Below are 23,208 nucleotides of genomic sequence, written 5' to 3' on the forward strand. Positions count from 1 at the left end.
AGAAACAGGTGTCAAAAAATCCTGTGCTGACATTTTCTGAACAAAACATTTGCATCTTTTGTTTTGATTTTTTTTATTTTGAATTATTAGTATATAATACAAAATTTAAAAGTTAAAATTGAAATGAAATGTTTTGAAGGGCTAGAAATGAAAAAAATGGAATTTTCCTTCGAAGAGAATTTCAATTTTTTTTAATCTTTGCTCCAATTTGGAACAAATGCAAAGTTGAAAATCTCTAAATCCATCATGAAATAAAACTTCTGTCCTTCACTTAGCTCTACTGCTGAAACCATCACAGCCAGCTTTTGTTCATGAAACTTAATAGATCAGTCTACCATAGTCTGAATTTTGGGATAATCCTGTTTTCTATGTTCTTAATTATCATCAATTGGGTTTTTTTCTTGACTGTGCAAAATATTTCCCCTCTTTGCTTTTGTTCCTTGTGAAAGGGCATTGGTTAGTCCATCACTTACTGGAATGACTGATAACTCTGTATTTACGGCTGCTTAACATTTCGAGTTCCATCCTGTTTACTCTTTTGTGTCTCCTGATGCTGTCACATGCCATAGTCAGTTTTATTATGCAACATGTTTTGACACTCCAAGTGATCTTACCAGATTTCCCACGTGCCTGCTATAGAATAGCTTTTCTAGTCAGCAGCCACAAACGTCTGACAGCATTGGTCTTTTCTTTCTCCAATTGTTTAGGTTTTCTTTCACATTCAGGTGTTACCTACTTTGCTCAGTTGAATAATGGTATCTAAGACTATTTTGGGTCCTAGCCACCAAAATGTATCCCATCAGTGAATAAACTGCACCAAACAGTCTGGACACTTCAGAATTACACATCTCCCTACTTCTGCCAGTCCTTCTCCCAGGCCATAGTGTCACATGAAATGAGGGATTGATCAGGACAACATGGACCTAGGTTCCTTCCCAGGCAACAGCCAGCCATAAGCAGCTTGCTAAATTACATCTGCACTGGGACTCTCTCTGACAATAGGACCTGGATGTCAGCAATACTGCCTTAATCCTTCTCTGCCTCATAACTCTTTTTACTTGCAATGTGGCACAGCTGTCACAGAGAGGGGTTTTGGCAGAAGATATGACACTTGAGATAGTATGCTGATTTCTCATCCAAACTCATCTCTTTTGGCACCCATTCCTATTAAAATGTGATGATATAGTGCCATTTTAATGGAGTGATATGAGTGAAAGGGTCCAAGAGTTTGTATATTAGCAGGATTCCTAGTCATGTCCCTAAATAGCTACCCATCTTGTTCATGCATGCCCACAATTAGAGCGAGATCCCATCCCTATTCCTTGTCAAAGCTAAATTAGCTTCACTGAAGTTAGTATCTGAGGTTGGCTCAAGAGACTGGAAGTAGCTTTCTAAAGAGATCCTACTTCGATCTGTAGGTTGGAAGAAGCCTTTGTGGTATGATATGAAGTATGGGAACCACGCCTGCTTGAAGAGCAGTGTTGTACAATGATGATAGATCCATGATAGGCAGGAAAGATGAGATAAGTGGGGTAAAATGTTACAAAATAGAAATGCTTCCTGTTGTTCTCAGCATGTACAACTTACTGAACTTGGCTAGCTCATGAGGACTTAGAGCAGGTAGTAAGCCACAGAGAGAAGTTGGAAGACCTGATGAAGGGAAAAGAAAATAAATTGCAGTGTATTTGAGCTGGGGCATTCAGGGAAAGAGAAATGTCAGGATAAACTGCAGTTGATAAACTGTCTTCCCTCATATTAGACATCAACTTTAATGGTTAATAAAAGGTTCCAGATTCACACTTGAAAAACAATACACTGTAGGTAACATTTGCTATATTTTTTAAAAGTGTGACTTGCAAAATTATTCTAATGCACTGTTCCCTCTCCACTAAGCCTTTGCAGTTGTTTTTGATAGTTATAGTGACACCTACTGCTGGGAGATGGAATACTTCAGTTTCCCTGACTGACTTGAAACAAATCTGTTTACATAGGGTAAAATAAACTGCAGCACTAAACAGTCACTAAATTCTAGCATAAGAAAGCCAGGTAACTGTTGCACAAATTATTAAGAGTCCGAGAATGGATTGTGTTTTATTTGTGGCTTCCAAAAGTTCTTCATGCATTGTGCTTTCTTAGAAATAAAGTATGCCCAGGCATAAAGTATGCCTCTACACACCCAAAACTCCCATTAACCTCAGTAGGAGCTTCCTACATGTAGAGACTGAAAGACTGGGCCTGAGAGACTGAATCATCAAGGGAAAAGGGCTTATGTTTTAAAACAGGGGCAGGCAAATATTTTGGCCTGAGGGCCGCATCGGGTTTCACAAATTGTATGGAGGGCCGGTTAGGGGAGGGGGTCGTGGCCCGGCCCCCACCTCCTATCTGCCCCCCCACCCCGGGGACTCCTGCCCCATCCAACCCCCCCTATTCCCTGATGGCTCCATCCACACACACCCTCTCCCTGTCCGCCCCTGGACTCCCACCACCCCATCCAACCCCTCCTCTCATTCCTGACAGCCCCCCCGGACCCCTGCCCCCATTCAATTCCCTGTTCCCCCCCGACCCCTATCCACACTCCCACACCCTGACCACCACCCTGAACTCCCCTGCCCTCTATCCAACCCCCCCCCCCCTTGCCCCCTTACTGCGCTGCCTGGAGCACCGGTCGCTGGCAGCGCTACAGCCGCGCCACACGGCTGGAGCCAGCCACACCGCTGCCGCCACGCAGCTCAGAGCACTGGGTCAGGACCAGCTCTGCAGCTGCGCTGCCCCAAGAGCTCACAGCCCCGCCGCCCAGAGTATTGCACCGGCGGGGGAGCGAGCTGAGGTTGAGGGGGAAGGAGGACAGTGGGGCAAGCCTCCCGGACCAGGGCCGGACGGTCCTGCAGGCCGTAGTTAGCCCACCTCTGTTTTAAAATACTGATCAAATATTTTCTCATGCCTGTTCAAATGAAATAGAGACACATTTCTAGTGATATTCCTTGGAGGAGCATGAACACAAAATAAGTGATAATCTTCACATACACCATTCTCTTGCAGTGAATTAAAAAATTGTGACTTTCTAAAGCAAACAAATGCAATTTTTACAGTAGCAGGAGTTCTAGGGCTATTACAGGGAAACACATAAGCCAGGTTTCCTGATAAACGTATGTTTTACTGTGTGTAGTCCTCTGGCTCAATAGAAATTTGAAAACACATGATCATAACTAATCAGTCCCCTTGGAGGATTAGAAGAGGCAAGTTTCTTACAGCATCTCAGGATTTTCAATCACTAGGAAATTTAGAGCTTCTAAAATTGATGCTGAAGTTATGATGCTGTAATCATACCTCCACAGGGGATTTGAAAAAGGAAAAAAGACTCACTGCCAGGTCATGCTGCAGTACAGATATTCTAGCAAAGCATCAGATGCGGAACTTAACAGCCCTGAACTGACTCCTTGGTACAGGATCCAAATTTAATTCACCTCCAGGTGTTAAAACATGCACTGTGGAATGCTCCAATAACAGGAAAACATCCTTTTCAAGAAAGATTCTGATATAGTTAATAATCAGCAGTTACTATCAATCCATCTTTGAAAACAATTGTTTATTGGCTGATATATACTTTATACAAACCTGCAAAAGAATTCTAAAATTTATTTTCTGTGTGAGCATCTGATTTTATTAAATTTCTTTACTGTGTAGCTAAAAAAAGTTAAGTATAATTTTCCTTCGATAGGCAATAGAGAAAAATTTGAGATTTCATAAAAATCAGATGAGTGATAATTGGAGAAATCCAAGTTATAAGCCTTTAAAAGGAAAACTCCAGATATTTTCTATCAAATATTGTGTGTATATGTATATATATTTACAGTGAATTTGCTTCTAACAGGTCAAATCTAAAAATATAGATATTACTAGAGAGCTATCTGTGGCAGTACATGGTTCTGAGCTTTACTTATGGAGGTTGCTAATTTCCCTGTGATCAGATTAACTGACAGAGAGAATCTCTTTCCCATTGATTTCAGAGGGGAAAGCATTCAGATATGAACACTGTATTTAGTTAAATTTAAATGCATTTTAAAGCGGTGTATAGGAAAATGCAGTTTTGTTATAAATTAACTTGGTTTTGTTTACTTTTTATATTTAGATGAGGAGTGGGAGTTCTATATCAAGATAGATAATGGGTCTGATTCTCCATCACTCTACAGCCTATTTGCACCATTCCACTGGTGTAAAGGGGCCAGAATCCCCGTTAATCAGACCAACTAAACATTCTCCCAGTGACACAGAAGCTTTAGGCCAGACTCTCCCCAGAAGTCCTGCCATGGCAATGTGGTTGTCTCTCCACTCCAGTTATTCCTGGATGCCAGAATGGCCCATTAGTGCCACAGACAGGTGCATAGTAGAGCAGCCATAAGGTGCAAACTCCTACATGACCCCAGGATCAGCCACAAAAAAAAAAAGGTACCTTAAACTTTCCTTTTGCTCATCACCTTAAGTGCTTGCAGCAAGCACAGCTCAACCAGAAAATCAAGTCTAATATATGCCTCCAGAACTCCTGACAATTGATGTTACCATAAAGCAGGGGTTCTCAAACTCCACTGCACTGCGACTCTCTTCTGAAAACAAAAATTACTACAGGAGCCCAGTGCACTGTGTTACTCTGAAACAGTTAATATTTTAAATAAAAAAATGCACTACAAAAAAGTAGCACTAAATATTTAAATTCACAAGACAATCTTTATATCCAGCAGTAAAAAATAAATATGTACCTCAGGGGACGGGTAGGCTTGTATTGATGAACACAAATCCTCGAAGGGGGCTCTGTGTGGCTGAGATAAAGACAGAGGTCATCTTCAACAGTGAGACAGACCCTGTATTTGTTTTTCAGTAAGGTCAGTGCTAAAAAGCCAGCTACACTCAGGTAGGTGGACGAAAATGGCCTAAGCGCTTTCAGTGCTGCAACTGACAGCTCTGGATATTCTTCTCACACAGAAATCCAGTAGTTAGCAAGAGGTTGTTCGGAAATCCCAGCATCAATGTCTCATCACAGGAAAGGTCCATTAACATTTCTTTCACTGTAAGTGACATAACAGCACTTCTACATTAAAGGGATTTCTAATCCACACCTCTGTTTTCTGATCCTTTTCAGGGAAGTACTCCTGAAACTGTAGTTTAAGGCTTTCCAGGTGGCTGATGATAATGGGTTGCAAGTCATGCTTTGGCAAGGCATTTTCATCCAAAAAGTCATCCACTAAAAAAACCCTTCAAAATTGCCAGTATCCACACACATACCATAAGGAAAGTTTCTTGCTCCACCTGTCAATTTTGTCAGAGAGAGAAGTGAGGTATTGAACTCATTTAGGCATTCAAAAATGTCTGCCAGGTAAGCCAGCAAAGCAAGCCACTTAGTATCTGCAAACTTTTCAGCCAGCAGGGAATCTTCATCTGAACTCAAACAAACATTTGAAAACCTTTCCCCGAGACAGCCACCAAACTTTTCTGTGATGAAGTAACTGATGGTGCTCAACTCCCATCTCACCACACAAAGCTCCAAACAGATATACACTTGTTGAGCTGCTCTTGATTAAGTTGACTGTGCGAACAGCTTCATCATGAACTTGTTTTAGAACAGTTGGCTTTTTGTTGTTGTTGCAAATAGGGCTTGCCTGTGTATAAAATGGTGCATCCAAACTGCTTGCGGTGCAACAGCCTGCACTCGGGTGACTGGCCCGCTGTTTTTTCCAGTTATTGCAGAAATACTGTCACTGCCAATTCCTACACAGCACTGCCATTCCAAGCCAGAACCAGAAACAAAAGCATCGAAAAGTGCAAAGAGCTGTTCCCATGTAGCACGCTGTAGTAATGGCCGGCAGAACAGAAATTCCTCTTGGAGTTTTTCATCGTTCTCAAATTTTACATATGTCAGCACCTGAACAGTCCCCGACACATCTGTTGTTTCATCAAGTTGAATGGGAAAAAAAGAACTTTGCTTGATTTTGGCAATCACTTGTTTAGTCACATCATTTGCCATACTGTGAATACACCTGGCAATAGTGTCATTAGACAGGGGAATTGAATCAAGTTGAGTCGCAGCACCTTGCCCCAATATAATCAAATCATTCCTTGGCACATGGCAGAAAACAAGCTTCTTCAGTAGAGTGTGGTTTCCCAGTTTTACCTATCCAGTATGACACAGCAGAAGATGCCTCAAGGACTCTCTCATTTGTTGTAGCTCCCAAACTCAGTACTCTCTTCTGGCCCTGTAGCTCTCTCAGCTTTTGCTGAAGAAAAAAAGAAATCAAGTAGTTTTGTTTGAATAGAACTGCACCATGTCTCCAAATGGGTGCCACATTTTAGATGGTTTTAAGCTCTCCTTTGCCAGAACTTCACCATACACCAGACACTGTGACCATGGCTCCCCCTCAAAATCAGCCCAGTAAATCCCTATTCCAAATACTTCTAATTGTATTTTTGGTTTCCTGGTATTTTACTGCTGCTTAGATCCTCATTGTGAGCTCTTCTTTTGCTGCAAGTGGCAACTGACTCCCATTCATTGCCTCCCTTTCCTCCACCTTTCTTCAGAAAACAGTCCCTTGCTAAAATTATTTCTACAGCAACTTTTCAAACTGGCTTTAACTACAACACGTGCTGATTCCTTGCTAGGTGCTGAGTAGAGGAAGTGATGCACAGAGCTGGGGTTAAGAGGTGGGAAGCAGGGCAACTACCTGTGGCCCCATGCCACAGGGTGCGCAAAGCTAAGTTGCTCAGGCTTGAAGCCCTGCTGTGGAGGAGCTTGGGCTCTGGCTGTCAGCCTTGCCATGTGCAGAGCTGAAATTTGTGGTATGAAACTCAGGGGGGCAGGTGCCCCCCACCCTCCCTAAATGCCCCCCCCTGTGGCTTCAGTCTGAACCTGATGATTGCAGGACTCAGGGTGGGGCTTTCTGCCCTGGTTCCTTGCCAGTCTAACGCTGGCCCTGGCGACCCCCTTAAAACGGGGTAGCAACCCGCTTTGGGGTTGCAACCCACACTTTGAGAACTGCTGCTATAAAGCGTTTTCCTGTTATGTGCACAATTTATTTTTCTGTCTCCTTCCAGGGCCAAACATATGTTAGGAGACAGAGAAAAGTACACTGTCACTCAGAGCTTCTCTTTCCTTATTGAGAAATCTGTATGGAAATAGCAAAAGAAGCTTCTCAAATAGGGAATGTGAAAACAAGCTAACAAGATTAATGCAAAGTCCTTCAGGCAAGCAGTTACCTTGTTTTCATTACTCCTCATTGCGAAGGAAATGTTCATTGTTATTTTTCATTGAGATTTTTGAGATACAGTAAAGGAAGAGAAGTACAAATAAATAAGAAAACCTCTCCCCACCTTGCAACTTGCCTTGGAGAGGAAGAGAAGGTGTGTGGGGGGTATGTGTGTATATTTGTTTTTTTGTGAGTGTGTCTGTGTGTGTGTGTGTGTGTGTGTGTGTGTGTGTGTGCGTGTGTACACATAAAAGGGAATATTAAAATACCATTTCACAGGGGAGCTGTGAGAATATTACCTGCCTTTTTATCTGTACAAGTCCCATCTGTGTATAAAGAAAATAAAACATGTTAATTAAAAACATGACTAAACTGCCACACAGAAATGTTACTAAAGCTCATCTAAAAATAATGTTAAAAGTTGAGTTCCTTTTCTATTTAAAACAATGGGAAAGAGATTCTATCATTGTTAATCTGTTTCCAAGAAAAGATGGCAGCAGTGGAATGAGAGGTTTTTTATTTCTATAAATATAATTTTAATTTTCTCTTTAAAAATATCAGTGTTGTAGTCTATGATACTAATTATATGATTCTGAAATTTTGAAACATTGCTGGAGTTTCCCTTTAAACATCAGTTTATTTTCAGGAGAAGTAAAATACATTATTTTATAAATAGTGTTTGCATATGGAGCCCAGTCCTGAAAATTGCTGAGAGCCTTCTATAAGGTGATACTCTGCACCTCGCATGACTGAGCACATAGAGTTTCCAAACAGAATATAAGACTTTTAGGGCACAATTCTCACAAGTGCCCAAAAAGCGCCATCTGTAATTGAGGTGGGGAGTCACAAAGGAGCAATTTATGATTCCCTGACTCTGGTGCTAGTAGTGCTACATGGCCCCAATCATGACATAATTTAGAGCTGCCTCAATATGTACTCCTTTTCCTCCCAGCCATGCTCCTAAACCAGATTGCCGTGGGGAATGTACAGGCAGGCCTCAACTTTATGATGTGCTACTTAAGACGAACATCACTTACAACATTTCTGAATTGACATACTGATTCGACTTACGACCATTGGCTTCGATGCTCAGTCCCAATAGTGTGTATTGCAGTTCCAAGTTACAATGTTTCGACTTACTACGCAATTTTCAGGAACCAATTGTGTCGTAAATCCAAGGACTGCCTGTATTCGGTTGTGTATTCTACATCCCCAGTGATGCTGCCACCCTGGCAGAATTCCCAGCAGACTTGAGAAGCCCAAGGCTCTACTGGTGCAAAGAATCTGACAGGGCCTAGGATATAGCCATAATGCAGAGTAGGTTACTACCTAATATATGATAATGAAAATAATTATAATAAAATAAGCCTGATTCTGCAATCCTAGTCTACACTGAGTAATGCATACTCCTGCAAGTCATTCCCTTGAGTAAAGGTTGCAGAATCCATCCCATAGTTTCTCTGCATTAAGAATTTCAGGAAGGAATTTTAAAGGATAGTAGATGCTAATGGAGAAATAGATTTCTACACTATAATCCCATGCCATCAAAAGTCAATAAAACTTATAAAAGGCAAACTATTTAACTGAGATGATGCAAGTAGCAGGGATTTAAATACTGATCTGCAGTTTGTGACTTTAGCCTATGGTCCTGTAAATAGTCTCATAGACATGTTTCACTTTAGCTAAGGAGAACTATATTGCAAGGAGTATTGCACATCCACATTTTCTACAAAGTCCAGTCACACTCTAGAGTGGTTCTCCCACATTATTTCAACTTGAGAATTGAAGTGAGAGCAGAAAAATCAATGAGGGGCATGATCAATATGAGTGACCTAATGTGTTGTATTATTTTGCTCAATTAAATTTCTATTACATAGCTTAATCCAGACAACTGACAGGTAAAAGAGGAACAAAAATGATAGCTAGATAAAGTTAATCTAATAAAGAACCAAATGATTTTCAGCAGTCAACTGAAGCAGCTAATAATGCATCTAGACCTGTATTAAAATAGTTTCCTAGATATACCTGATACATCATGGCCTGTATTTATTGTCCAGAACAGAAACCTAATAACTGTTTAGTATGAGTACAGAATTGTTCTGAACAACTGCATGAAGTTATGAGAGCAGAAAAAAGCTGAATGTCTCAGAAATACTCCAAATGTCATTTTTGAACACAACAAATACCTTCCAAAATTCCCTGCAATCTCATATTAAAGAACCCAAAGCCTCTACAATTAGAAATAGAAGGCTTGCATGATGTATGTGCAAGTGCTTGATTCTAGCTGTTAATTGATACAGTATTCTGAAGTTTATGGAAGTATGAGAAAAGAAGTTCCAAATATTTGATGTAATGCTGTAGCCTTTTAGACACCTACAGTAAACCACTAACTGTGCCCTTTTTGCTCTCTTTTTCTACAGGTATTCCCAGTATTTCCAGTATTGGTAGTAAGTAATAAAAAGCAAATCTAGACTAGCTTTGCTGTGTTATTCAGCTTCTTAGCTCTATTTTCCCAACATCCATTTCTGTTGTAGATAATGTTTCACTGAAATGTGCTTTACGGTAAGGGGACTATATTATTGACCTTGCCATGCTGCATTTACATGTAACTGCATTATGTGATCAAAGAGAATATGATATGTAGCTCATGACAGTACATCTGTCTGAAAACACAGCTTCTTGATCAGCAAATAAAAGCGTTAGCATTACAAATTGGAACATCAGGATGGCATTGGGTAGAAAAATATTATCAAGTACATTTTCTAAAACATCAAACTTTATTAATACCCAAGAAGAGTAGAGCCCTTAAAGCTATATATACAAATAGACAAATATAAGGGGAAATGGAAGAATGCACTAAAATGTATTTCTTTTTGTTTTTAATCTAGTGAATGTAATGTATCAATCGGAGTCTTTCAATTGATTCATAGATTCCAAAGCCAGACAGGGACAATGGTGATCATTTAACGTGATCTTGTATAACACAGGCCATAGAGCTAAACTAGAGAATATCTTTTAATTGACATCAGTTGACTCCAGCTCAGGCCTTGAACAGAATAAATAGTTTCTTTGTTGAGATTCATTTTATTGTATAAAATGAAAACATTTAAAACAGCTAATAAAATACAAAATTGCCTTTTTAAAAAAATCAGCTATTATAAATAAAAACAATGCAAAAAAATAAGAATATGGTCTTTGAGTCAAACCATCCGACAGTTGTGAAGCGGGTATAGTCATGGAATGATAGCTAATTAGAAATAAAGCGCTGAAGCAGAAAAGGTATCATTCAGTAGCTGAGTGAAAGCCTCTGCTTTGCATAGGCTTTAGGCACAGATTTTGTGCTCTGCAGGTCTATCACAATTTTAGCAGTGTCAAAAAAAGATTTGCAATACCTGATATCTGGCTGAAAAGCAATATTCTAATAATTTGGATAAAGCAGCTGCCTTGCTTCTTATAAATGCGTGGTCAGGTCTTTCCATTTATAAATCAGTTCAGTTTACTTAAGCGCATGAACAGGCTTAGGCACTGATTTGTTAAGCACTAGACAGCATATTAAATGCCATCAAAACTAGCCTCTTTGTAAAGGGGAGTAGTGTTTCATGTCCATTTAGATGCCAGCTTAATCCTGTCGCATCCAGTTTGCCACCTTAAATAGCAAAACAGCATCAACAACAACTTGCCAATGAAAGTCTTCAGTTTTGAGAGTCTAATTTTTCTGCTTTAGTGTCTCCCTCGACATTTGCCTCACTGCAAATGCACAATGATGTGCTACTTTCACAACCTTGACAATTGCATTTGCACATGTATTTTGTATCCAAAAAAGGAACTAAATAAAAGGCAATAAAAAGAGATTATCAGACTATTATTATCTGGAATCCCACAATCATAAGTAACAGAAATGGATAAATGGCAAAATAGCTTTTTGGAGCTCAGTTGTGCTACTGTTTGTCAATACTGTGTTGCATGGACTACATCGTTGTGATTTTCACTTTACGCTCCATACAGCCTTCTTCACCACATTCACCATCTCTGAGCATCAGCAGATGTTGGCCTTTGAATACTTAATAGGGAAACTCAAATATTTTTTTAATCAATGGTGACCTGAAAGGATGCATTGTTGACCTCTTAATTCTGTGAACTTTTACAGTGAGGTGATTGGTGTCATTTACTTATTAAAATAGACAACATTCAGTTTAACATCCCTTAGGAAATACAGTAGTTACTGCAAGTCTGTGTATTATCTTAAATATATCTGGTATAGATGTCCTTTGAATGAGATGAGGCAGGGTTCAACAAATTTTCCTACCCATGTGGAATGCATGAAGCATGAGCACCAATTTATGAGTACACAAAGAGATGACTACATTGTTTGGCTTCTACCCACTACATTCCTCCTCCCCGACAGGGGTATTGAGTAGCTCGGGGGGAAAAGTGGCTGTTCATAGCACAATTTTCTAAAGGCCTTTCCTATATGATAGAAATAACAGAATTGTTGTTAAACAATGGAGAGCCCCTTGACTTCTTGATTCTACTCCACTATGTAACTATGTTTTAACAGAATTACAATCAATACTTAAAAAACAAACATGATTAATTATTTGAGGCTGCTTTAATGGATTCTGCATGATTTCTTTTCTTTTTGTCTATGCTAATACAATATTTGTGTTCATAAGGGTAGATTTCTGTCCTCAGCTGGGGACAGGAAATTATTCTCAGGTGAGACCGTTTTTTGCCTGCTATGAAACAATAAACTGGTGTATTGGCTTTTGTATGCTTCAAGCTTTTTCCAGTTTAATACGGAAAAAATGAACACAAAACTGCCAACATACAAAAAAAATGTCACTGCAACAGATGTTCATGTAACACCCATAAGACTTTTACGATCAAAGCATGCCCAAAGAAAAATCAACGATGTATATATTTATCTTTGTGTACATATATGTATAATACTGTGTTCTCTTTGATCTCAAAGCATCTCATATTAAAGCAGCATATCATTAAAGTTTAAACACAAAGAAAGAGTGGTCATTAAGTAAACATCCTTTCTGATCATCTACACACACAAAAAAAATTAAACCAGAGCTTTCCCATTAAGGTCATTTGTACCTGCTGTTGTCTATCAATTGAGTAATAGGTTCTTTGATCATTTCCAGCATACTTGATTCCAGTGCTGGTCTTTACAGCATTTTTCAGCCGTAGCTGGAAAAATATTGGTGAGATTGTTAGCAATTTATGAATCCCAAAACCATTTCATAATTATGTAAGCTTTTATGATCAGTTATGCCTTCATCCAAATTTGTAAATATTATACAAAAAGTTACTCTGACTTACTTTCAACAATAATTGTGTGTAGGCAAATATATTAAAATGTATTTTATTGTGACCAAATAGCAAAGTTATTAGCTTGTACCTGTATGCCTGACTTTAAAAAACTTTAATCTTCTATCAGATAACTTCTATCCTTATTCCTGTGGAGCATAATTTCACTAATTATGCTAAACAGTTTGTTATAAAGAGTATAATTAGACATGGGATAGGATTGACATGATGTGCAAATAGCTTTGTGTGGGTGATTATCACCTCTGAAGCCTGCTGGTGGCAGATGAGTCAGAGTTTAGCGACAGACCATATATTGAAATGCAAGATGCAATCAAGATAATCAAATGGCATTTTATGTTTTGTTTTGAGTTTGTTTTTTGTTTTTCTAATTGCCAATTTCAAATAAACAGAAATCTCTCTTGGAATGATAACCAATTCAAGACACAAAAGTAAAAAGATTGTATTGGCATGACTTTCATGCATTGCTTTCATAACCTTAAAATATCAGCTGGGTGGTTTTCAGGCTTGGCAACAGTGTCAGGATGAACACTTTTTTTTAAGTGGTCTCAGATATGCTTATACGAATTTGCATGTTACCCAAGGTTTTTGCTAACAAACAGTTGAGTTCCAGTTCTCTCATTATTTACATCACTGTAAATATTATGGTCCTGATATCATGCACCACTGAAGTCAGTAGGAAGTTTTGTCATTAACTTCAGGGGTTGCACGATATGCATCCGAAGAAGTGGGCTGTAGTCCACGAAAGCTTATGCTCTAATAAATTTGTTAGTCTCTAAGGTGCCACAAGTCCTCCTGTTCTTCTTTTTGCGGATACAGACTAACACGGCTGCTACTCTGAGCCCTTTTTGTAGAGCCAAGTTCTAGTCCTGAATAGACACATGCAATCTCCATTAACTTAAAGTAGGAGATTCAACGTGCATAATGAAGTGCAGAATTTGGCCCTTGCTTATTAATCTCTATTATTATTTGAGTTGATCTATTAGTGCATAAAGAAAAAGTTTCTCCCAGAAATCCATCCCCCTGACAAGAGACTTCTCAAATGTTTTTCTCCTTGAAGACATTTGAAACTGGCTTGATATTATACAGATGTTGGTTTTGACACAGCAACAACATATTCTGATTTAGATTTTGTTTGATACAAATGTGAATTGTGAATAAAATAACAAGGTTAATCATCTTCTTAGCCAAGCATTATTATTAATCATCATAGTCATAACATCAAAGGAAGCTACAGTATTTGTCCCCACACTCCCTCTGCCTTTGCTTTAATACTTCTAAATCCCAAAAATAAGTTTAATTTTAATTGCTCTTTAACTAATTAGGTTTTCTAGAATATAAAAAATTAATTGTGCAAGTAGAGCATTAATTTGAACTCCAGATCTGGAGGAAAACCTTAATTTCCCATATGAAAAGAGTTTGGGAGTCTTTTATACCATTTCTTCAGTAAGTCTCATCACAAATCTATTTCACATTTGTACAACCTACAGCACTTCCTGAAATTGAATGAGCAAGGGAACTTAACAACTACTTAACCCTGGAAGAGAAAATTCCCATGTGGGGTGACAGTAGTTTAGGAGAATGTATTTGCTGCAACATTGTGAAAGGTAAACAACAAAAGTTTTATTGGGGCGCAAAAAAAAATTTTTTTCACCAGATCCACCAACATCACACATCTGAAGAGCCTGGCTTTAGCCATCAGTAGACACAGCCAATGGCACTTCAATATTTTTCACATTCACCATTTTTGAAGGTGCAATCTTTATCACCTCCAGCTAATTTCAAAGTTACCATGTCAGAAAGATTCTTTTTGCAGCACTATTTTAACTGCCTACACTATAGGAACTGCACTGCTGTCTTCAGTTTAATTGTTAATGAGGTAAAAGCAATCAAATGATGAGACACTGGAGAAAGTATGAGAATGTCAGCAAGCATTTAATCTGTGCAGAGCTGGCTGTTCTTATTGCAAAGCCACAGAAAAATGTATAGCTAAGATGACTAAAAGAATATGAAATTTTTCTCTACCACTCTTTCCCCACCTCCACCTCTTCCTCCTCCTTCCTAACAATATTCAGTGAATTCCATAGAGTATAGAAGACTGAACTCTCCAAATCAGCTCTCTGACTTTTAATCAGATCCTGATTACAGAGCGAGCGAGAGAGATCTTCTGCACCACAGTCTGATACACCAGGTCTTCAACACTTAACAGCCAATTTCACCAGTTCTGTAATAGACCAAAATAATCTACTCCATAGGAAAAGATTCAGCACTCTCCTCCTCCATGAAGTATTTAGCTCTACTATGTATTCTTATTACTACTTCCCTTTAGATAACTAGAAAATGCCATCAAGCCTGTTGAGTTTGAAGAGACCCAGACAGTCTGCTGGTTAGAAACAATGGATTTTTTCTGATTTATGAAAACTTTCCACCACAGGCTCATCGGGGCCCATTGAAACCACTTCTGCAGAAGAGTGCTCTCCTTCTGTGAGAGAATAGCTGGACACCCAAGCCACTAATTCAATTCAAATTCTTCCAACAATTGTAAAAGCTGTTAGGGCTGAGGAGCTTCCAGGCCAAATAAAACAACTCCATCTCCCCTTTAATGCAGAATTTTCATCCGTCTAAGGAACAGGTATGAGATGCCCTACATTGCCCAAAAAAACCAGTCTAGCTAGCACTGGTTTACATTTTTTTAATTTTAAATTTTTGAATTTCTAAAATGAGGGAGATTTAGACTAAATTTTGTAACATTTCTTCTTTTTTGGCTCAGTTTTATTCTATAGTATTCTATTAACCTGTGAGAAAAAGCTGATTTCATCCCTAAGGTAAGCTTATCCCATGAGGTAGGCATCACCCTAATAAGAAATACAATGAGGGGGAAATAGTGTTCTCCTTGTCATCGTTTACTCCCCGAGAGTGATAAAAATATCACCTGATCTAATTATACCCATTTATGCCAGCAATTCATATACAAATCTTCCACTGATTTAAATAGGAGTGACATATTTTTTCATTTATTAATTATTTGTATTACAGTAGCACTCAGAGGCTACAACTGAGAGCAGGCCCCTTTGTGCGAGGCACTCTACATACACACTATAAAGAGACATGCCTTTAACTGAACTTACAGTCTAAGAAGACAATAGCAGGGCCAAGCCTAAATGAAGCTTTACTTCAACTTGGAATGGTTTACATGAAATTGGATTGTGATTTTTTTAAGCCTTCATGCTTTTCTTACTTTTTAAATAAAAGTGGTTTAAAAGCTGAAGACTTTAAAACAAATTTTCCCCAATCACAAAATTCTAAATTTCTCAGACAGTTATGTCACTGCTATTATGTACCAATCAAATGATCACTTGGTTATTCAAGTGGCCCCTGTCAACCTTCAGAGTGAACTAAACTCAAGACTACTTTTTATTAAATTATTTTTATTAATAATTGTAAGCAAATGCAATCTGTGTGTAATAGTAATAGCTTAGGAGACAAATACTCTGGTTAGGCAAAGAACATGCATAGCACATGGAGCAGTAATATCCTCTTCCACACACTCCATCAACAACGTTCCTCAACGTTCCTCTGGAAGGACAGCACCTTGGATTGAGAGCACAGTTTAATCACCATGTCAACTCAGTGTTTGGCCACTTGAAACAGCCAATAAGGGTGATGCTTAATTTCTGCTGACTGTGGCAGTGTCTTTTGTGTTCCAGTCCGTCCAGTTGGAATTGGGCTGAAACTACCAACTCGTTTCACATAAACCCTCCAAATTAAGACCATACTGTGCCAGTTGGTCCAAATTTTGATTTCCAATGGCCATTTGATACATATTCCCTCCGTTCCTTTAGCACTACAGATTGTTCTAACATTGTTATAAAAGAATCCAGTGAAAAGAAAAGCAATAGGGAAAATTCCTATTGGCCTTTAAATCTATGAGTAAGTGATTATGCACTTGTTAAACATCATACAATAGTTTTCTCCTTACTACCTGAGCAAGATGTTGCAGCAATGCACTGTCTGTACCTAGATGGATTAACCAGCAGTACAGAATTTTTTTTCAAGTAATATTTAAAATGGATTGTCTGCTAAGCTACATGTCTCATATCTCTCTACACTTAAATGTGCCTAAAGTACTTACATTTTTAAAAAGATATATTCAAAATGTACTTTCTGAAATCACAATTCCATAGCTTTCCTCTTAAGCTTAACTTAGCTCCTCCTGTGTTCTCAGAACTGTTATTGTTAGGTCTTGTCTATACAGGAAAATTGACACAGGGATAGCTATTGTAGAGTGAACTATTCTGAAATAGCCCCTATGTGGGCACACTATTCTGAAATAAGAGTCACTGTATTCTGGATAAATTATTTAATCACAAGTAATTCTTTCGTAACAATGTGATTTTTATTCCAGATTTAAAGTGCCCACATGGAGAGCTATATTGGAATATATCTATCCCAGTCAATTGCCCCGTGTAGACAAAGCCTGCCTATTAGTAACTCAGGGAAAAAAAAGATTTTCACAAATTGCTGTAAATGAATTGTGTATTAAGGGATTCTGACTGGTGGCTGTTCAGAGGCTGACTAATCTGTTCCAGTATCTAGCTTTTACAGTATGCATGCAATGGGCTCCTTTGATGACTCATAAACTCTTCTACAACTGAGGTTAAAAAGAGAGAACCTAACTGCACAGGAAAATATGCAATTACAAGAATGTGCTCCTACTACATAAAGCCACAGACACGATAAAATACATAATAGAAGGATCCTGTAGGCTTAAAAGCTTAATTTCTAGAATTAACATCTACATTTTTAAACATACATAAAATAATATCACTTTCACATCATGGAATACAGCCCTAACACACTCAAGCCCAGTCAACACAAACCTTTTACCTGTGGATGTTAAAGGTCAGTACCAGATAATAAGGAGGAGAGTCTATATTCTTTGTGAGGTGAGTCTCACATGGAAGTTTTGATAGAGCAATAAAAATAGTACCCAGAAAATAAAACATTGGGTTTCAGAGATGAGAACAAAGGCTCTTCTTGAGAAATTGAAAATCTTGGTGATGACAAGTTCCACCAATAGACAGGGAGGTAACAAAATAAACCTTCTACTCATCATGGAGTAGTCAAAGGAGACTTTTCTAGAAGAGAAGGAAAAAATTCTAAGTAGGAAAACTAAACCGGTCAGTGCATTAGTTACATTACCAAGGTCCAAAAGGTTTATATTTACTTGTACACATCAGGTGTATTTGCCTGAACACTGAGTAACCTCCAGGCACAAAAATGTTCAAAATTACTTCAGTTATAATACAAACACACATTTATCATGTTCTTGTGCATCCCCTTGGCAAACTCATCTTACTGTAAATAAATTTGAAAGGTCATTAGAGTTGTATTTTCTATCCTGGTTCATCCCCTATTTGTGGTCCATAGCTTAAATAGGTTTTCTGAAACAAGCTTTCATAATATAATCTACAACACTTGAGTGAAAACATCCTGTACGGCTATCAGCAATATTGCTGAGAGAACTGTAAATTGGTTGATATCTCTAGTCATGTGATTAGTAGTCTCATTCAGACAAGAGACTGAAAATATAGGTCTCAAAGTAGGAATTGCTCTGATTACTATGATAAGGCATATATTTCAGTTAGTGACAGATCCTCAGTAGGGCTGGTCTTAAATGTATTACAGAGCTTTAGGGAGACAAGGTGGGTAAAGTAATATCTTTAATTAGACCAACTGCTGTTGGGGGGGAGAGAGGCTTTTGAGCTTAGGCAGAGCTCTTCTTCAGGTCTGGGAAAGGTACTTGTGTCACAGCTAAAAACAAGGTGGAACAGATTGTTTTGCTTAAGTAGTTAACATATATTTCAAGGGGCCATTTAAGGGAAAGTGGCCCTTTAACACTCCTCCAGTCATAGGGAGGAAGGGAAGGGGGGAAAAGCAGCTGGGAGGGGGGTCGTTAGTGGGATAGAGAGAGCATTGTAGTAACCCATAAATCGAGTGTGTCTATTCAGTCCATGATTTTTAGTATCTAGCAAAGTTATGAATTTAAGCTCCCAAGTTCGTCTTTTGAAAATGTTGTGCAGATTTCCTTTGAGCTTTGTCATAGTATGATGTTATTGCTGATAATGCCTAGGCCATTTCAGCTGATGGCCACCTTACTATTCTAATTTTTGGAGGGTATGTGCCAAGAAGAGAGCCATTCTGCTAGACGTAACTTTAGTCTGTCTCAAAGATTTTTGATGTATTATTACACAGTGGCTAGGGGAGTAAAAGGATCAGATCCTATCAGACCACAGATAAGACAGCTAGGAGATTCCTATTCTCTTTATTCAGACCGTGCGTGCGTGCATATGTGTGAGACATACAGAGGCTATATTCACAGTCCCTTAACATCTTTAGATCAATCCTCAGTTATTCAAACACAAAACCAAATAAAGTAATTTGTCGACTTGCTTTTGGTGATCCTTTATCAGAGCTATGTCAGTACTCTAGAAAAAGGGAAGCTATCTCACAGGTGCATACAATTCTAGCCACTCTTTCATCAAGTGCTATGGTGATCTCTCTACCTCTACAAATACACGTTTTGATACCTTTCATTCATGTTTGCTCCCTTTCCCATTGGCTCCTGCCATGCACTTTCTATATGTGTGAACTGGTGCATCTGACGAAGAGAAGGCGGGATTCATCTTTTATTGGAAAATCTGTGGTTTGGGAACCTACCCAACTAATTCAGAAATCTTTCCCTTTAATGTTTTTAAGAAAAAAATAATTTCCTTATTTATTTAAAGGAAATCAAGCTATATAAGATATTGATGGAGCAAGGGGAAAGAGATACAAAACACAAAATTAAGAACAAAATAACCCACTCCCCTAGTAAATATAACTTGCTGATAGCAGAAGCTTTTTTTTAATATAAGTATATGTAGGTTTAAAGTCCTTAAAATGAGATGTTATGGTAAGAAATTACTGTATTTATATTATATTGTCATTTTATCTCTGGACACTAGGTTTAAAATAATAGCATGAACAGAAAGGTTCCTGGTTTGGGATTAGTGTTTTATATATAGATATATATTTCTTAACACTGCAGTTAATATCTAAAATCCTGAAAGATAAATTGCTATATACCGTATTTAATGTCCATTCAGTGTTTTGGGAATCATCAATTGCTTGTTCTTGTTCAATGTGGGAGTAACATATTGTTCAAGTGCATCATAGACAAGTCCAGTAGCAGATGTTTGTGGTTTATGTCTTTGTCCATACACTTCTCTGTTTAGAACAATATCACATATGTAAATAACAAATCATGATTTTTCCTGATGCATGCAGATCCACCAAAGTTTGATAGGATATGGCCGAATATTTCTTCCCTTGAGGTTTCTAAACCAAATCAAGGTAGGATTCTGTAAAATTCCTACTGGTCGAAAGTTACTTAAATTGCTTTAATAAAATCCCACATGTTGGCAAAAAATAATAATAATCCAGCTCCTTTTTCTCTTGGTACTAAGTAATGGTATTGTCAAAACCAATCTACTGAGAATTAGCGTAAATGAAATTTTACATGAAAAAGGCTTTTTTTAATATATAGATTCTGGACTAGAAACACTACTGCAAAAAGTATGGAAAAGAAGCCACCAAAGTTGTAAGCAATTTCATAGATTAAATTTAAAGTGAGTCTCTGGAGAAGCCTAGAATTGTATAGACATCACCATTTGCTTTATGAGAAAGTTTCAAGCCTTTTGAGTGCCAGAGATTTCCATTGTCTACATCAAACCCATTTCTTAATGTCTCTCTTTCACTTTGTTTTCTTAAGTGAACTGAATGTTATTCCCATTTGTATTCAGAGCTCAGCTGCATAGTCCAAGACAGTTGGACCATAGTCTCCTGGAATTTATTTTAACAATCTTATATACAGTATTTTCAGAATTTGGGTTTTCTTCCTTTTTTTTTTTTTTAGCAGGTCAGGTCACAGAAGAGATGTTTCTAAGTATTCTTCATTGTGCTCTATAAGCTACATTTCCTCTAGCATTGACAGCAATCTCTCTGAAATCCCTAGTGCAATACTTCTGCATCTGAATTCCAATGACATACAAAAAATTACAGTGACAGACTGTGGCATGATGATTACTGCAGAAAGGGATAGAGTGATTTTTAAGAGTAATAAAATATAAAGTAAAATGCTTTTTCATTTGAATTTGTGTTCATACTAGCTTTTATGCTACAAATTTTGACAATCAAATGTAAGCCCGTTCATTATTTAACATGAAATCCCCTTGCTCTCCCCAACCTCCCCTACACCTTCCCCCCAGAATTGCAGAACTCTGGCCTGCAGCTTGCCATGGTTATTCACAGGATGTTCTTTTTAAACTCTAATGAATACAGATGGAGGAGGAGGAAATGAGCAAGAGGAAGATCCAGGAAATGGCTGTTAAACTAAACAAAATACATTAGCAATTTGTTGGGGAGTTATATTGTAAGAACTACAGTATTAGCCCTTGATCATGGTGATGAAACTGAGACTGCCCTAGATACACATAGGTTACTAACAAATAGAATCATCTTAACCAGCTAGTCCATGTTATATTTTCCAAGTTTCTGCATGTGTTCCTTAAAGAAGAAAAACAAATTGATTTCTGCTCTTCTGCTTTCTTTAAGGATTAGCAGCAAAGTTTAGTTTGTTATTCATATGCATTATCAATCAAAACATCCTCAACAAAATGACACTTAGCATTTCAAATGGATTTCATAGTTTAACAAATTATACTGCAAGTGATTAACATCACTTCACAATGCATCTTGAGCAGTACAAGATTATGCATTGTTCCCACACACAAAAAGTTTTTCTTTAGCTTTTACATGTTAGGAGAGAACACAAAGAACAAAAAACTTCAACTATTTTGTGGTTAGATTACTTGTTCGGAGCATATTGTTAAGAGTTTAATATTTATCAGAATTAAGATCCTTGAGTCAAGTATATGAAGTATAATATATGCACATCCTGATTACAGAATGCTGCCCATACCTGTACATTATTTATTATGCTTTTCTTTATAGTACAATTAGAACAACATCTGTACATAAATTTGATAAAAACTATATAGACCATGAGGCATATTGTATAGTCAGTAATTATGGACTTGGGAAGAAACTCCTTAGGTCATGTATAACATCTGAGCCAAAGCCAAATAAGAATGCAGATATGACTATTAAAACCCTCTCCTTCCTGTTTTAAAACCTTTCATCATTTCCAATACCTTAATCATTGATAGTGCTTCACCCATTTTCACCTCAATATCAACCTTCCCTTTCAGAACAGTAAACAATGAAAAAATACTCACTTATGTTGAATTTTTTAAAGCTAATTAAAAATGTAGTGACTAAAGTAATTCATTTTTAAGCTTTTTTATTTGTTCCTATATGATACCTTTCTAATTTATTATTCATGTTTTTAAACCTATCCAGTTGCTCCCAAATTAGCTTTGTCAACTGTTTCGTCAGTTCAAGTTGCAAACCACAAGAGAGGTAGGAATTCTTGGATTCATACAGTGATTTCCTAGTGTTATGTGTTGTGAGAACATTGCACTGTATGAATCTGGAATATCTGTGAAGTGTACCTATCAGTTTATTGGTGAGGCATGTTTATTGACAGCAATAAAAGCATTAAGTATCACAAACAACATAAGCCATAGCGAAGAACAGAATAAATATGCTTTATAGACAATCTCTGCTTGTATATAAAATAGTGGAGCATTTGTTTTTTGAAAGAATTAAATGTGAGTAAGAATATGGCAGTCCAGGTTGTTGTTTAGAAAACTAACATGTTAGCCTAACGATTATCTTTGTCCTTAATTTACATAGACTGTAAATGAGGAAATGTAAATGAATTAGTTGAGGGCAGGCAATACGGAAATGATCTCTTGTTCATATCCTCTAGAATAAAACAAATACCATCTGGTGTAAGGATATGATATTCAAAAAAGTTTCCTATTGCACTGGTAGTATACCATACATCTCCGTTGTATGTTAATAAAGTACAAACTTCATTTATAGGCATGCATTGGTTTACATATCAACAGATATGATTTTAATATAAACATCACAGAATTATATTGGCATTTTGAAAGGATAGCAGTATTGCCTTGATGACTTAAAGACAAGCAGTTGTAGCTAAATATCTGTCATTCACAGTCTGAAATCCATCTGAGAACTTTTTCCTCATCATTTGATCTGTCTGGTGTATGTATAAAAGGTGTTCTGTTTTTTCTCATTTATTGTTGTCAACAGCTCATTATTCATGAAACATGAGTTACTAAGGCATAGGTTTATTTAACAAAAATCTGAATTAAGTTTGACCCAGTCAATGAAACTGATAATGAACCATACTGTTTGTTATGAAACTGAAGCAGCTTATTTCTGAAGTTATAATGAAAATCTAATTTGCTAGTGTGTAGTGGAGGAAGAGGGAGAGAGATCTGTCAGGAAATGAAAAAATGAGACTTTTTTTAAAAATTCTCTCTTGAAAGAGTCTTGTATTCTGTTAATTAAAATAGGGAAGCAGCAGGTGTCTCACGCATCACCTAAGGAATGTCTTTTTTCAAAAATTATGATTCTCTTCCATATACCTCTACAGCTGTTCATG

At 37.6% G+C, this 23,208-nt stretch overlaps 1 protein-coding gene across 11 annotated transcripts in view; it reads left to right on the forward strand.

The window, feature by feature from the left end:
- NTNG1 (netrin G1) overlaps nucleotides 1-23,208 on the forward strand; it is a 305,313-nt gene that overhangs the window by 228,624 nt on the left and 53,481 nt on the right. For 8 of the 11 annotated variants that reach the window (XM_065554302.1, XM_065554303.1, XM_065554298.1 and 5 more), the window contains one exon: nucleotides 9,653-9,679. In XM_065554302.1, coding sequence (XP_065410374.1) covers nucleotides 9,653-9,679 — 27 coding nt within the window. Of the gene's footprint in view, nucleotides 1-9,652; nucleotides 9,680-19,898; nucleotides 19,965-22,031; nucleotides 22,092-23,208 lie in introns of all 11 variants that reach the window. The other 3 variants (XM_065554304.1, XM_005285463.4, XM_005285464.4) reach the window with 2 other exon arrangements.

The sequence above is a fragment of the Chrysemys picta genome, chromosome 8 (genome assembly GCF_011386835.1).
Source record: "Chrysemys picta bellii isolate R12L10 chromosome 8, ASM1138683v2, whole genome shotgun sequence".
Classification (NCBI taxonomy): Eukaryota; Metazoa; Chordata; order Testudines; family Emydidae; genus Chrysemys; species Chrysemys picta.